We start from the raw sequence: 16,683 nt of genomic DNA on the forward strand, positions 1-16,683 counted from the left end.
AAAAAAAAAAAAAAAAAAAAAAGTAGACAGCAAACCTCTACATTTTTATGATGAAATCAATCATCAGATTTCATTATTACAATTCTGGATTATAAGTTTCATAAGTAATTATAAAGCTTGGATGAAGTTTTCATAATTGACTTACTCTTAACCCATATGAAAGGAATTTGCCATTTTTAGAAACCTTTCACACAACCACGTGTGTTTTATTTATGGAAGTAAAGGGATGTCTCATCACTTTCATGTTTCTCTGTTCAGAAGAGTTTAGAGTCGTGTGGAAAATCTAATCTTCTACAGGGGATGCCCTCTTCCAGATCATTTTTATAAAAAGCCAGTTAGACTGGTCTAAGGAATTCTTCCTAGAAGATCTTGGATTAGAAGACGCTTTACTTAATGAAGATTTAAATTTTATTTATATTATAGTAACAAATGGATGGAAATATTCTAAATGTACAACAGTAGTGGACTAGTTAAGTAAATCGTATCTGACTGTGAGTGTGGTGAGGCTTAAAAATCTTCAGTGAGTTGTAAAAATGTGAGTGATGTATTAAATGAACAAATCATTGTCAAAAACCATAGGTAAAGTATGAGCCTAGTTTTGTTAACTCTAAGAACGCATGTCCATGCACAGAAGGAAGACTGGAAGGGAAGGCTGTGGGGATACGTACAGGAGGATGCAGTGGTTGACAGCATAAACTTTGCACTTACAGGGAGCTTGAGGATAATTCTGTTCTCTCTCTGACTATCCGTATGACTTTAGGGAAGTAAGTTTACCTTTTGGAGCCTTAGTTTTTTCATATGTAAAAGGAGAATAAGTAATAATGCCTAACTCTTTATGGTGATTGGTTGGACTAAATAATATGTACGAAGCTCTTAGCACAAAGCAATTGCTCAGTAAGTGGTAGATATTATTACTAATTTTTAAAAAATTGATTGAAATATAGTCGATTTACAATGTGTTAGTTTCAGGTATACAGCAAAGTGATTCAGTTATATATACATATATATGTATACATATATATTCTTTTTTAGATTCTTTTCCATTACAGGTTATTACAAAATATTGAGTACAGTTCCCTGTGCTATACAGTAGGTCCTTGTTGCTTATCTATTTTATGTACAGTAGTATGTGTATGTTAATCCCAAATTCCTAATCTGTCCCTTCCCCGCCTTTCCCCTTTGGTAACCACAAGTTTGTTTTCAATGTCTGTGAGTCTATTTCTGTTTTGTAAATAAGTTTATTTGTATCATGTTTTTAGAGTCCACACATAAGCGATATCATATGATTTTTTAGTTTACTAAAATGTTAACATGGTTATTTCTAGGTGACGGGGTCTTGCTATTTATTATGTTTTTACCAATGTATCACATATCCAATGTAAATGACTACAGTATGTATTTCATCACATGAAGTGTATACGGAAAACTATGTATCTTTACATGCATAATTTCCTATCTTCTGCTTCCTGTCCCTAAACAAGTTTTACCTCTGATACACATTGGGTCACTTTCATCTGAGTCCAGTGAGATAAAGAAGACAAACAGTGTTATCTCTTTGGGTCAGAGGAAGGACTCAGGATGTGGGGAAGGCCTCCAGTGAAAGGCAGCTATCAGGTCCTACTGACAGTGGAACTGAATCTTCTGAGTTCTCTGTTAACGATCTTTCTTGGAACAGGATGGAAAACAAAATCAACTCAGTATTCAAAATCATGAAGAGCTCCTGTTCAAGGATTGCTTTAACATCTTCTCTGTTTTTCCTTCTAACTTTGATTTACTTCCAAGGCCCAATATCTCGTAGCTGCTTGTGTTCATCTAGTATTTAACTGCTCCAGCTAGATTGCAAACACCTGTCTCTGTACTGGATACTTGGTTTATTTAATAACAAGTTAGTCCATTAGCACGTTTTTGGAGTGAGAATTGGTTTAGGGTTCTTTATACTATTTCTAAAACTCCCTGGAAGCTTCCTCAATCTTAGTAGATTACATAAGACCAGGGTTGGTGAAAAGCTTTCTGGGCAGAAACTGAGCATTCTTTATTTTAAATTACTAAGAAGATTTAAACATACTTTAAGATGGTTTAACCATAGCAACATAACAACAACTAAATTTCCTCCCCCCCCGCTTTTCTCCCCTCCATAGCTTAAAGGGAGCTGACGCTGGCAACGGGATCCGAGTGTTTGTGCCTGATGTCGGCATGTTCATAGCCAGCCTGACCATCTGGCTGGTCTGTAGGAACATCGTTCAGAAACCAGGGACTGAAGAAGCAGCGCAGTATAACCTGGAGTTTGAGAATGAAGAATCGGTAAATCTGACTTTGTGCCTCTTCCTTCTTTGATTTCTGGGGCCTTGACCTTGGTAGGTTGTGACAGTGTAATAGTGAGATATGCACTGTGCTTCATGCCCTCCCGTGCTGGGCAGTTACTTGGCACACCCTCGTGTGGTCCTCACGTGTGGACATTCTCACCCATGCCTGGGCCACGAGGAAGACAAGTTTGGAGACCGTGAGGGCTGCCCTACGAGAGGCGTCATCCCCTAAGGGCCTGGGCTTGACCCTGTGTCTCTTCACTGTCATCTGCCCTTAACTCAGATGGGGAACCTTTCAAATTTGTATCATAGCCTATGGTCTAGATACCTTCGTTACTGCAATGCTCTTAGAGAAGTAACACCTGGTAGTTGTAGGAGAAAAAAATTAATTCTACCTTGAAGGAAGCTTCCAGTCTGTGCACCTTGCTGTCCTGAGTCTGTGTGTTAACTCCACATGCTTCCATCGAGGTATTTTTAAAGCCCTCCAGAGAAAAAAATATATGCATTTGGAAAAGTGTAAGAATGAGTAAAATGTATGTGAATTTTTAGCTATGTTTTTAGCTGGACCAGGGGACACGTCAGATTTCACTCCGTGGTGAATGGGAGCACGTGAGACAGCTGTCACTCTGTCCCTGACCTGTTTGTTCTAATAACTGCACTTTGTTATGTGAGTCTAGGTGACATTGACTTAAAAAGTAATTGATTTGGTAATTGAAAGATGAAATTTACAGTGAAAAAAGTTCCTTAACAGAGTACATTTGGACATTTGACACAAGTACCAAATATTTCATTCATGAGCTTTGGCAAGAAATTAAATCTATGAAACTGAAGTTACTTGAAATTACTTATATTGAGAATGATAACCACGAAGCTATCAAAGGAAGAAAATTCTCAGTTACAGCAGATGATGTACACGCTTCACAAATAAGCAGCACTTTACCTTGTATACTTATCAGAAATACAACAATGAAGAAAGAGTGAATATGATTCAGTTAACCTCTGCAGACTAGAAATGATGTTATCGCCTAAAATCCTTATGGGTAAAAGATATACAATCACATTGCATATCCATATTCTACTACTTTTAAGAGAAATGTTAAAAAAGGTACACGGTGTAAAAATTATTTATAGCAAGGTAATAACTACCCATCTCTTGCATTCAAGTTTGCAAACTACACAACACTTTTTGGTGTCCTGAAAATAGATAAAACTATGAAGGTGCTTTTTCTTCTGGTTGGCTTTATAATTATACGACAATTTAAATTTTTTAATCTTCTTTTTTTTTTTTTTTTTGTGTGGTACGCGGGCCTCTCACTGTTGTGGCCTCCCCCGTTGCGGAGCACAGGCTCCGGACGCGCAGGCCCAGCGGCCATGGCTCACCGGCCCAGCCGCTCCGCGGCACGTGGGATCCTCCCGGACCGGGGCACGAACCCGTGTCCCCTGCATCGGCAGGTGGACCCTCAACCACTGCGCCACCAGGGAAGCCCTTAATCTCCATTTTTACATTTGAAATTTATTTTATAATATTTACAGTTTTGAAAATCAGCTGGCTTAAATAATTACCCCAAATATTCCAGATTCAGTGAAAATAAATCCATTAACTCAAGCTCTCCAGACTTAGGGTTTTTCATTATTATTATTTATAAAGTGAGGTTGATTTTCAGTTATCCTCATATTATAGATGGAGTGTAAAGGATATTTACTGGGAATTGAGTGGACTCTAAAGTCGGACTTGGAAGCCGCCTAAGGTGGCTGTGTGATGTTGGGAAAATTGTTTATTCTCTTTTTCTGCAAAGCAGAGATTGTTGTGAGGACTTAATAATAAAGGGCACCCACTCTCCCTCTGCTCTTCTCCAGTTTGAGAGGCAGTAGAACAATCTCAAAAATTTCAAAGTCAGGTTCTCGTAGAATGAAAGAATGCTAAGTTGGAGGGTGTGTTTGAGGCCATCCCACTTCGTAAAAGAATCCTCTCTGTGCCTTTAGTAACAACCATGACTGAATTACAAAGCTTCATATAAAAAGGACTTCTGTCTCCAAATTCAAACTCTCTTTTGCCATAAAACTAGGAAAACCTACACTGACCTACAGAAGATAAGGGATGTTAGGTTAAGGTCAAGATCCCACATCTGGTGAAGAAGAGACACGGTATCATTGACTAATTCTAAAATCATGTTTCCTTCCTGATTCCCCTCGGTTCTCCAAGACAGGCTTATGGTACCTCTCTCCCATTTGAAAGTTGTTTAAATATCTGTGCCCTATATATTATTGATGACATTATTTAACAATAAAGAAAAGAGGGGTAGATACTCTAAACATTATTTATTGGGGCTTTGAAAATACTAAATATCATTATTATGAGGTTGATTTCCCTCTCGGTTAAATTTGTTTGGGTCTAATTTAGATATTAAGTTCCATTCTCTTAGTACATTCCAGCCCCCAGATGGCCCAGGGGAGCAGGCTAGAGTGAATCTTCTGAGATGATTCCAGGAGGAAATACATCTTACCAGGGAACCATCTAGCTAGAGTCTGAAAAGAATAGAAATACATGGCCAGGAGAAATAAGCAAGAGAATTTGTTTTGTTTTGAAGTCCCTAGCATACTTCCTGCTACTTGTAAATCTTGGCGTTTGTGTTCTAGATTTCTTGGTTTTTGAGGATCCCTTGAATTTTTTTTTTTAATTCCTGGCTTTTTTTTTTTTTTTTTTTTTTTTGGCTGCGTTGGGTCTTTGTTGCTGTGCACGGGCTTTCTCTAGTTGCGGCCAACGGGGGCTACTCTTTGTTGTGGTGCGCCAGCTTCTCATTGCGTTGGCTTCTTGTTGCAGAGCAAGGGCTCTAGGGCACGTGGGTTTCAGTAGTTGTGGCTTGCGGGCTCTAGAGTGCAGGCTCAGTAGTTGCAGTACACGGGCTTAGTTGCTCTGCAGCATGTGGGATCTTCCCAGACCAGGGATCAAACCCGTGTCCCCTGCATTAGCAGGCGGATTCTTCACTGCGCCACCAGGGAAGTCCCAAAGATCCTTTGAAAGGATAGTGTTTGCTGGCGTTGCTTCTTTCATTTATCTCAGTGGAGAAATGGCAGATTAATCAATCCTCTGGTGCCTGGGAGAATTCCTTTTCAAATCTAGCATGGTTTCAAAGTAGCAACTAATCCTTGGAGAAGGCTCAGGAGTCTTCCCTAATCTTCATGGACTTGTTAATGAGGCTCAAGTTTGCTGTTTTAAAGGGCATCACAAACCCAAGGATTCCCCCTAAAAACCTCCAGGGGGCATGGGTGGGAGGCTTGTCTCTGTTCTTGAATTTTACAGAGAGCAGACCTCAGTCAAGAACCAACTCCCCAAGTGCCATAAAAGGTTCTTTTCCAGCTGACGTATCTGTGGTCTTGTTTATTCGTTCATTTAATTCAGAAGCAGATCGACAAATCATAACTGGGAAAAAGATTCTGATTCTTAAGCCTTTAAAAAAATGAATTGTGTTATGAAAATTAAATTGTGTAGAAAGGTTATCTGTGCAATAAAACACCAATTACATCAGTAATTTTACCAAGCTGATAGCATCTGTGTGTTTATATACTTCTAGGTTTTTCTAGCTATTTAATGAGATTTCAGGCCTTATTTTTTTAAAACCAATAATAGTTTAATATACTACTGAACTAAATTTATGATAAATTAAATCTTTATTCAAATAGGAATTTTAGTCCCAACTTAGTCTGCTTCAAGAGGCATCTTCTAAGTAGTCTGATAAATCAAACATGAAGGATATAAAGAATATTCCAGTATAAATCATTGCCCATCCATTAAAAATTCAGTGATGTAACATTTAAGTCCCGATAATGTTATTTGGAAATTCCTTCGGAACCTCAAATCTGCACCCTCCTTTCTAATACCTAATGTTCATTAGTCTACTGTAACATCTGGCACAGAAAATGGCCAGCTGGGCTGCACGTCAAACTTCAACTTTGAAGCTCAAGTTACTATTTTTTTTAAGAGCGAGAAACAAAGAATGGAAGAAATCAATCTCTTTATTGTCACCTTTTAATTAGGCATCTGCTCAGTTCCCACCTGAGATCTAGTCCAGACTCACCTGCTTTACATTTTCTAGATCCTGGCTTTCAAGCACAAAGACATGGTCATCCGTCTCTGTTTGTCTTTGGTTACAGAGATTATTACTGACCCTGAACCACCCGTTTTCTTTTATGAGAACCAGCTAAATTTAGCTCTTCTGACTGCTATGCTCCCTCTAGAAATGAAGAATTCAGGGAGTGATGACAAAAGCCAGAGTTCTAAGGGCGCACAGACCCTTCCTGTTGCCTAAAAGTGTCCTGAAAGGTTCAGGACCCAAATAATTACTTGTGATGAACTGAGATGCAAAGAAAATACATGTCTTTGTTATTAAAATGTCAAAAGGTTGAGCAGTGCTGTACCTACCCTGGAATCCACCACTTTCCTTTCCCATCCTCCCATCCATCTGTCTGTTCCTAACTCCAATCAGAACTTTTTTACGGAGCCTGATCTCTGCTTGGAGCACTGTGCCAGGTCTAGGGTGGGATGAGTCTTTAACTCATTTTGAATTTATTTTTGCATATTGTGTGAGAGTAGTCCAGTTTCATTCTTTTGCATGTAACTGTCCAGTTTTCTCAACACCACTTATTGAAGAGACTGTCTTTTCTCCATTGTATATTCTTGCCTCCCTTGTCATAGATTAATTGACCATAAATGGATGGGTTTATTTCTGGGCTCTCTATTGTGTTCCATTGATCTATGTGTATGTTTTTGTGCCAGTACCATACTGTTTTGATTTCTCTAGCTTTGTAATATAGTTTGAAATCAGGGAGCATGATACCTCTGGCTTTGTTCTTTCTCAAGATTATTTTGGCTATTTGGGGTCTTTTGTGGTTCCATAAAAATTTTAGCATTCTTTGTTCTAGTTCTGTAAAAAATGCCATTGCTACTTGGTAGGGATTGCATTGAATCTGTATATTGCTCTGGGTAGTATGGACATTTTAACAATACTAATTCTTCCAACCCTTGAGCACAGTATATCTTTCCATTTATTTGTGTCATCTTCAATTTCTTTCATCAGTGTCTTATAGTTTTCAGAGTACAAGTCTTTAACCTCCTTGGTTAAATTTATTCCTAGATATTTTATTTCTTTTTGATGCAGTTGTAAATGGGATTGCTTTCTTAATTTCTCTTTCTGATAGTTTGTTATTAGTGTATAGAAATGCAACCAATTTCTGTATATTAATTTTGTATACTGAAACTTTGCTTAATTTGTTTATTAGTACTAATAGTTTTTTGGTGGAGTCTTTAGGGTTTTCTATATATAGTATCATGCCATGGGCGAATAGTGCCAGTTTTACTTCTTTTTAATTTGGATGTCTTTTATTTTTTTCTTGCCTAATTGCTGTGGCTAGGACTTTCAACACTGTGTGTAAAAAAAGTGATGAGAGTGGGCATCCTTATCCTGTTCCTGATCTTAGAGGAAAAAGCTTTCAGCTTTTCACTGTTGAGTATGATGCTAGCTGTGGGTTTGTCATATGCAGCTTTTGTTATGTTGAGGTATGTTCCCTCTATACCCACTTTGTTGAGAGTTATCACTGTAAACAGACGTTGAGTTGTGTTGAGTGCTTTTTCTGTATCTATTGAGATGATCATATGATTTTTATTCTTTGTTGATTGATCTGTGGATGTTGAATCATCCTTGCATTTCTGCAATAAAACTTACTTGATCATGGTGTGTAATCCTTTTACTGTATTATTGGATTTGGTTTGCTAATATTTTATTGAATATTTTTGCATCTATGTTCATTGGAGATATTGGCCTCTAATTTTTTCTTGTGACCTCTTTGTCTGGTTTTGGTATCAGGGTAATGCTGGCCTTGTAAAATGAGTTTGGAAGCATTCACTCCTCATCAATGTTTTGGAATAGTTTGAGAAACATAGGTATTAACTCTTCTTCAAATGTTTGATAGATTTCCTCTGTGAAGCTCTTTGGTCCTGGACTTTTGTTTGTTGGAAGATTTTTAATTACTGATCCACTTTCATTACTATTATTTTGTCTTCTTAGATTGTCTATTTCTTCATGATTCAGTTTTGGAAGTTTATGTGTTTCTAAGAATTTATCCATTTCTTCTAAGTTGTCCAATTTGTTGGCATATAATTGTTGATAGTAGTCTCTTATGATCCTTTGTATTTCTTGGTAACATCTCCTCTTTCATTTATGATTTTATTTATTTAGGCCCGCTCTCTTTTTTTCTTGGTGAGACTGGCTAAAGATTTAGCTGTTGTCTTTATCTTGTCAAAGAACCAGCTCTTGGTTTCACTGATCGTTTCTGTTGTTTTTTACTTTCTATTTCGTTTATTTCCATTCTGATCTTTATTATTTTCTTCATTCTACTAATTTTGGGTTTTGTTTGTTCTTCTCTTTTTAGTTTCTTCAGGTGTGAGGTTAGTTTGTTTAATTGAGACTTTTCTTGTTTCCCAGGGTAGGCCTGTATCACTATGAACTTCCCTTTTAGAACGGCTTTTGTTGTGTCCCACAGATTTTGGAAAATTGTTTCCATTTTCATTTGCTTCAGGTATTTTTTTTAATCTCCTCTTCATTTCTTCATTGACCCAGTGATTGCTTAGTAATATGTTGTTTAGTCTCCATGCGTTTGTGTTTTTTCCAGTTTTCTTCTCATAATTGACTTCCAGTTTCTTACCTTTGTGGTTGGAAAAGATGCTTGATATGATTTCAGTCTTCTTAAATCTATTGAGACTTGTTTTTTGACCTAGCATGTGATCTATCCTGGGGAAAGTTCCATGTGCACTTGAAAAGAATGTGTTTTCTGCAGTTTGGGATGGAATGTTCTGTATATATCTGTTTTCCATCTGGCGTAATGTGTCATTGATTTTCTGTCTGGGTGATCTATCCATTGAGGCAAATGGGGTATTAAAGTCCCCTACTATTACTGTATTACTGTTCATTTCTTCCTTTATGTCAGTTAATATTTGCTTTATAAATTTACATGATCCTTTGTTGGGTGCATGTTTACAAATGTTATATCCTCTTGTTGTATTGATCCCTTTATCATTATGTAATGCCCTTGTTCGTCTTTTTTACAGTCTCTGTTTTAAAGTGTATTTTATCTAAATATTGCTACTCCAGCTTTCTAAAAAATTTCCATTTGCATGAAATATCTTTTTCTATCCCTTCACTTTCTGCCAATGCATGTCTTTAGATCTGAAGTGAGTCTCTTGTTTTTTTATCCATTCAGCCACCCTGTATCTTTTGATTGGAGAATTTAGATCATTCACATTTAAAGTAATTATTGATAGGTAGGTTCTGCCATTTTGTTCATTGTTTTCTCATATATTTTTTTTTCCTTTGGTAAGCTTTCTCTGTTCCTTTCTTCTCTTGTTCTCTTCCCTTGTGGTTTTATGATTTTCTTTAGTGTTATGTTTGGATTCCTTTCCCTTTATTTTTTGTCTATCTATTTAAAGGTTTGGGGTTTTGGTTTCCATGAGGCTCACATATAACAATCTGTATAAAAAAATCTATTTTAAGTGGATAGTCACTTAGGTTTGAATACATTCTGAAAGCACTACATTTTTACTCCCCTCTCCACATTTTATGCTTTTTATGTTATATTTTACATCTTTTTATTTTGTGTATTCCTTAAACACTTATTGTAGTTACAGTTGATTTTACTACTTTTGCCTTTTTTTTTTTTTTTTTTTTTTGCGGTACGCGGGCCTCTCACTGTTGTGGCCTCTCCCATTGCGGAGCACAGGCTCCGGACGCGCAGGCTCAGCGGCCATGGCTCACGGGCCCAGCCACTCCACTGCATGTGGGATCTTCCCGGACCTGGGCACGAACCTGCATTGGCAGGCGGACTCGCAACCACTGCGCCACCAGGGAAGCCCTACTTTTGCCTTTTAACCTTCATAATAGCTTTAGAAGTGTTTCATCCACTAACTTTACTATATGTTTGCCTTTACCAGAGAGACTTTTCTCTTTCACATGTTTTCTTATTTCTAGTTAAGGCCTTTACTTTTCAGGTTGAAAATCACCCCTTAACATACCTTGTAAGGTTGGTTTAGTGATGAACTCCTTTCTTTTTTGCTTGTCTGAGAAACCCTTTATGTCTCTTTCATTTCTGAGTGATAACCTTGCTGGATAGGGTAATCTTGGTTGTGTTTTTTATTTTCAGCACTTTGAATGTATTGTGCTGCTCCCTTCTGGTCTGCAAAGTTTCTGCTGAAATATTCACCAGTAGTCTTATGGGGGTTCCTTTATATATAACCAGTTGTTTTGCTGCTTTTAAAATTCTCTCTTTATCTTTAATTTTGACATTTTGATTATAATGTGTCTTAGTGTGGATCTTGTTGGGTTCATCTTGTTTGGGACTGTGCACTTTCTAGACCTGGGTGTCTGTTTCCTTTCCCAGGTTTGGGCAGTTTTCAGCCATTATTTCTTCAGATAAGTTCTCTGCCCCTTTTTCTCTCTCCTCTCCTTCTGGGACCCCTATAATGTAAATGTTAGTACACTTGATGTTGTCCCAGATGTCCCTTAAACTATCCTCATTAAAAAAATTTTCTTTCCTTTTTGTTCTTCTGATTGGATGATTTCCACTACCCTGTCTTCCAGATTGCCAATCTGTTTTTCTTCATCATCAAATCTGCTTTTGATTACTTCTCATGTATTTTTCATTTCAGTTATTGTATTCTTCAGCACAGACTGGTTCTTTTTTTTTATATATTCATACTCTTTGTTGAAGTTCTCACTGTATTCATCCATTCTTCTCCTGAGGTCAGAGAGCATCTTTATGACCGTTACTTTCAGTTCTTTATCAGGTAGATTACTTATCTCCATATCATTAAGGTCTTTTTCTGAGGTTTTCTCTTGCTTTTTTTTTTTTTTTTTTTTTTTTGGAACATATTTCCTCATTTTGCTGACTGTTTCTATGTAGTAGGCAAAACTGCTGCCTCTCAGTCTTGAAGGAGTGGCCTTGCGTAGGGATGATCCTTCTTGTTCAACCCTGCCTTAGCTCTTGGTGGTCTCTCAAATCTTTGTAGTTCTTGATATGGCCCCATTGTTGAGGGTGTGTCAGGACCTGTCAGTGTTCTGAGGGGAGGATTCTCATTTAGCACTTAGGCTGATTGGAAGCCAGTCTCTCAGGCAACAGCTTCTAAAGTATGCAGATATATACAGTCCCGTTGGGCCACAATTGTAATCCCTGCTCTTCTCCAGATGTGGAGATCTGGACATGTCCTCTGGGCGACAGTTGCAAAAATCGGGACTCTTGAGGAGTGCACAAGCTCCTTCCTAGGAAGTCTCATTGAGCTGTAGTGAGGCCAAGGGGGTATGAGGATGTTGTCATCCTGCTTACTTCCCTGGGAACCCTTCCTTAGCCTCTAGGTGTGAGAGAAACCTGAGGCTCAATGTTCCATGAACGGGCCTTTTTCAAAGGAAGCCAGGGGTTGTGTTTGCCTGCTATATGTGTGGTGCCCTGGGGGTGGTGGCCTGACAAGAGCTCTCTTTCCGATTGCTCCAGTGCCATGGAGCTCAGGGTCTCCAGCCCCATTGGCCACCAGGGCCAGGCAATCGAGTTGTGTCTCTATCTGGACTGTATGCTCCTGCTGGCTTCAGCTGGAGAGTGTGGGGGCCAGGCTTGGTCCTTTGCTTTGGGAAGGCAGTGGGAAAATGACTTGACTGTGTGCCCACAGCTTCAGCAATGCAGAGGAGAGTGCCCTGTGTGTGTGCGTGTGTCAGCTTTAGGGCAGGAGTGGGAGGATGCCAGGACCACTGATGCCCAGCCACCTCAGCCACTGGAGCTCTCCGGCTTCAGCAGGTCAGCAGGGTAGTGCTACAATTGCTCAACCCTGTGTCTGAGCTCACCTGCCTGCTCCAGCAGGTTAGGTGGGGAGCGCAATGGCACCTCTGTCTCTGGGGAGTGTTTCCACCATCCCCCACCCCTCCAGCTGATGCCTTTGGATTTACGAATGACTCTCCTTTACATACAGTCTCAGCATGTGTCACACTGCTGTCATTTCACTGGCTCTAGGGTGAGTGAGCCCACATGCCTCCCCTGCCTGTCTGGGTGTGGCCCTTTCTATCCTCTGTTGGGGACCAGGTGTTCAGCTAGTTCTCAGGTTCTTTTCAGGGGAAATTGATCCATGTGTAGCTGCATATTTGTCGTGTCCACGGGAGGAGGTGAGTTCAGGCTCCTCCTTCGCCACCACCTTGAACTGCCTTTGACCTGGGAATTTGTAAAGGTCCAGGTGCAGGGCCCATCCCAGACCCGTTCGGTCAGAATCTCTGGGAGGCCGGCAAACATATAGTGGTACCAGACCTGGTTTTATTAAAGCTCCCCAGGCCCGCGGTCCTGGCTCACCCAGCGGGTCACTGCCTGCTAATTCAGTGTGTCTTTGCCCGTCCCTTATTAAACTTTTATTACTCTGTAGGAGGTTGTTGAAAGCATACATCTCTATACTCACTTTTCCAAATGGAACAGGGAACGATTTAACTGCTCTTATACGTTTGGAAAAATAATCTTCCTAAAACAAGCGCAGAAACAGAATAAAATATTGGCTTTGTGCGACGCTGTCACGTTAGGCTGACATAACACACGTGACCCCACACCAGCACGGCTCCCGTGCTCTATCTGGCTGCTTGTGTCCACGAGGACGCTATGGATGAGACTTGTTCCTCTTCTGCAATGACTCACATCATGGCCTATTCCTTCCTTGGGCTCTTCTGTTGAGATGAACCCACTCTGTGAGATAAAGTGTTAACTAAACAATTCTGGCATCTCTTAGAAAAATGTTCCCTTTGCCTCCAGGATCTTTTGGTTCATTATCTGTGACTCTGATACCCTCCCATCAAAATGTTTTTAATAGCTTGGTTTTACCCAAGAGAAAGAGGAAAATGGATTCCATGGCATGAGACTCTCTGGTCTAACATCTAAAGGTTGGCTGAAATCAGAAAGAGGTTCCACAGATAAATTATTTCAATATATTTTCCAATTAAGGGAGTCTGCCTAGCATACGACTCAAACACGGTATTTTCAGGTAGGATGAGTTGGTCCAAGGTTGCAGATGTCAGCAAGGGCATGGATTCCAGGCTGGTTGCTTCCAAATCACCTTGTGCAGCTGTTTAAACAGACAGATTCCTGGGATTCACTCCCAGAATTTCTGATGTAGGAAGTTTGAGGTGGAGCTTGGTAATCGGTCCTCTTAAAGATTCCCAGGTGATTCCTGGGATTTAGTCCAATCCAGGTTGAATCGTCTAGTGCTTGGGGATAAGGAAACATGATGTTTGGGTTCTACTGAAAGTAATTGATGGTGTCTTCCTGGTCCAGAATTGAGTGGGAATAACAGCTAATGCTGTGACTGCTGGGGCGGGGCTGCAGGGTGGGACGCAGTGGTGGGGTGAGACTCGGAGGCCCTGTCCAGGCTCGGGGAACCATGGCCTCTCACACAGTTGACTCTGTAGCACTTGGAGCATCCTCATGTGAAATGAGATGCTACCTTAGTACGTTTGGTGTGTTTCGAAGTCAGGGGCTTTTAAAGAAGGTGCATTAAAGCACTTACAATTCTTCAGATAAGTTGTAGACTTTGACCTGGGCAACACTGATATGTAATATTTTATTTGGCTTTTTAAACTATAAAGGGCCTCTTTGTCTTTCATTACTAAGAGAGCTCAGGAACCAGGGGGAGAAATCTTTATTTACAGTTACTCCTTCTTAGCTCCAAGGCCAGAACCAAGTTGGGTTCCGACACGGGGACAGATTACAACTCCAGCAACTAAGGCTGTTCGTTGGTAAATATGGTAGGGTGAGCTGAGGCGCTTCCAGGGCGTCGGGGTTTACACTGCACATATGGATTGTTTTGGGGACAAAGCCAGCCTGTTACCAAGCCAGCCTGATGTGGCTAATGGCAGTTCTGGCACTGGCCTGGACGGTAGGGGCTCACTTTCGGCTCCCTGTCAGCTTGGCAGGTTTAAAAAGTGTTTTTTTTTTAACTGAAAGCCCCGGGGATTCCGGTACAAAAATGCTGGAAAACCTCAAGTACGCTGGTATGTTTATAAAAATCACAGGGGCCCCAGTCCCGCCCAAGAGAGGTCAGGGAAATGCATTTGTCTAAGCTCACGAAGGTTCTTGACCAGAGATTTCTATTTGATTTAATCTACATCCGCACCAATTCCATAACTGAGCGATAAGTCATTTATTATGAAAGTTAGGAGTGTGTTTCTGACTGGGACCAGGCGCCTCTACCTGTGTTCTCTCTCTCTGTCTCCTTGTTCAAGTATGGGAACTGAAGGTTTTGGACAAACTTCCTTCCTCAAGGCGGGATTTTTAGTGTGTCACCCACCTGTTGTGCGGGAGGTATTAAGCAACAGATGCCCCATGTGGAAGGCGATATGAGTGCTATAGCACACACAGCAACTCAGCTTTGGGAGATGAAGAAGCTGAAGGAAGGCTGGCCTGGGAGCCGGGGCCTTGGACACTGGGCAGGGGCCCCGATGGGGTGGGGACAGCACATCCCAAGGCAAAGAACCTGTGGATTCTGGGTTCTCCGTGTGGTTCCCTGCATGTGATGTTTCTGGGCCAAGAGATGAGGATAAGGTTGGAGAGACAGACTGGTCCCAGGTGTGGCAGCTCCGACAGGTGGGCACCTCTGTATTCTCTCCAGGTCACCTCATCAGATCCCTGACTTTGGCAGTGAACCTCAGGTAGACCTCTCCACACTCCAGAATCCTACACTAGCTGCCCCCACGACACCTTGATCTCAGAACTGGACTCCCCAACCTGCTCCACTCCTGGTTGTCCTGATCGCATCAGCAAAGACAACAACAGCACAGGAACTACCTCTGATTCTCCTCCACCCCTCCTCCCTCCACATGAAATTTACCAATCAGCTCTGCTGACTCGACCTCCAAGACATTCAGCCAAGACACAAACGCTCTTCAGCTCCATTCCCTGCCCCCTCCTCCATCAGAACAGCCTCCTGGCTGCAGGGTCCTCCTGCCCTCCCCCTGCAGCCACTGGAGTCACCCTACGAAACAGATCCTGTTGTTCCCCTCATTGCGGGGAGTGGTTGGTTATCAAAGTCCTGTTAGAGCGGGTTCAAGTGTTGGGGGCGTGCCGCCGTACATCCAGCCAACTCTTGGAGACTTTCACTTCGAAACTCCCAAACGTGGGTGATGTGGGACAGGGGAGGGTGGTGGGCTGTCCTTCTCCCAGGTGCCCCAGCACCTGCAGCTCATCCACTGTTCCAGGAGGGGGCCATGAGCACCTGCCCACAGGTGGGCTGCAGGGGGTGGGCTGATGCACTTGCTGGGGTTCAGCCCTCTTGTCTCTGTGAGGCGGGACATTGGGGTATCTGCTGACAACGAGGAGGAGGAGGAGGAGGAGGAAGTGGGTCTGGGGACACACCATGGAGGCTCAACCAGCCCTTCCCGCTGCCTGGAAGGCTCTGGCCTAGAATTTTCACATGGCTGGTGACTCTGTGACATTCAGATCTCAGCTTAAATGTCACCTCCTCAGAGAGGCTCTCCCTGACCTCAGAATCTAAAATAGCTGCCCTGACACTCGCAATCACACCACCCTATTTTAATTCTTAGAATAGCATTTATTGCTGTGAGATATTTAGTTGTTAATTTTTTTACTTGTTTACATGTGTGGGGCTCTATCTCTTACTAGTGACACTGGTACATACTGAGCTCTGAACAGAGAGAAAAATCTTAATGCATAAGCCTGAAACTTTCTTTTTCCTTCCAGAAAAAGTACAAATGTGCTGTGATAGAATACGGTAGGATGCAAAACCCATTTTGGGTATATGAACTTGAATTGCCTGGGATTAAATCCCTGTGGGTGTATGTGTGTGTCTGTGTTGTGTGTATGTATGTGTGTGTCTCTTTGTGTCTTCGTATATGTATGTGTGTGTTGTGTGTGTATTGTGTATGGGTGTGTATTGTGTGTGTACATATGTGTGTTGTGTGTGTCTCTGTGTGTATCTCTGTGTCTTTGTATATGTATGTGTGTGTTGTGTGTGTATTGTGTCTCTGTGTATATGTGTGTCTGTGTGGATTGTGTATGTGTGTGCATGTGTGTGTAGTGTGTGTACGTATGTGTGTTGGGGGTGTGTGTGTGTGTAGGGTAGGGGGTGCATCCTGTAGCCTTGGCTTCATCAACAGCCAACGTAAGTCCCGAGTGGTCTGTACCCACCTGGGCAAACAGCACTTACCGAGCTGTGTACCCATCTCCTGTGCCTGGCTTCCTCCAGTGAGCTGGGGCACAGATGGAGCTTCAGACACCAGCAGTGAATATTATGTAATATCTGAACTAAGTGTATTGAGAAAGTATATATGTGTGTGTATATATATATATATATATATAT

At 41.3% G+C, this 16,683-nt stretch overlaps 1 protein-coding gene across 1 annotated transcript in view; it reads left to right on the top strand.

Annotated features, from left to right (window-relative positions):
• The window catches only part of PIEZO2 (piezo type mechanosensitive ion channel component 2), a 219,362-nt gene that overhangs the window by 63,908 nt on the left and 138,771 nt on the right, over positions 1–16,683 (top strand). The window contains exon 3 of the mRNA XM_055080794.1: positions 2,139–2,301. Within this exon, the coding sequence (XP_054936769.1) occupies positions 2,194–2,301 (108 nt within the window). The 5' untranslated portion in view covers positions 2,139–2,193. The remainder of the gene's footprint in view (positions 1–2,138; positions 2,302–16,683) is intronic.

The sequence above is a fragment of the Physeter macrocephalus genome, chromosome 19 (genome assembly GCF_002837175.3).
Source record: "Physeter macrocephalus isolate SW-GA chromosome 19, ASM283717v5, whole genome shotgun sequence".
In the NCBI taxonomy this organism is placed as follows: Eukaryota; Metazoa; Chordata; class Mammalia; order Artiodactyla; family Physeteridae; genus Physeter; species Physeter macrocephalus.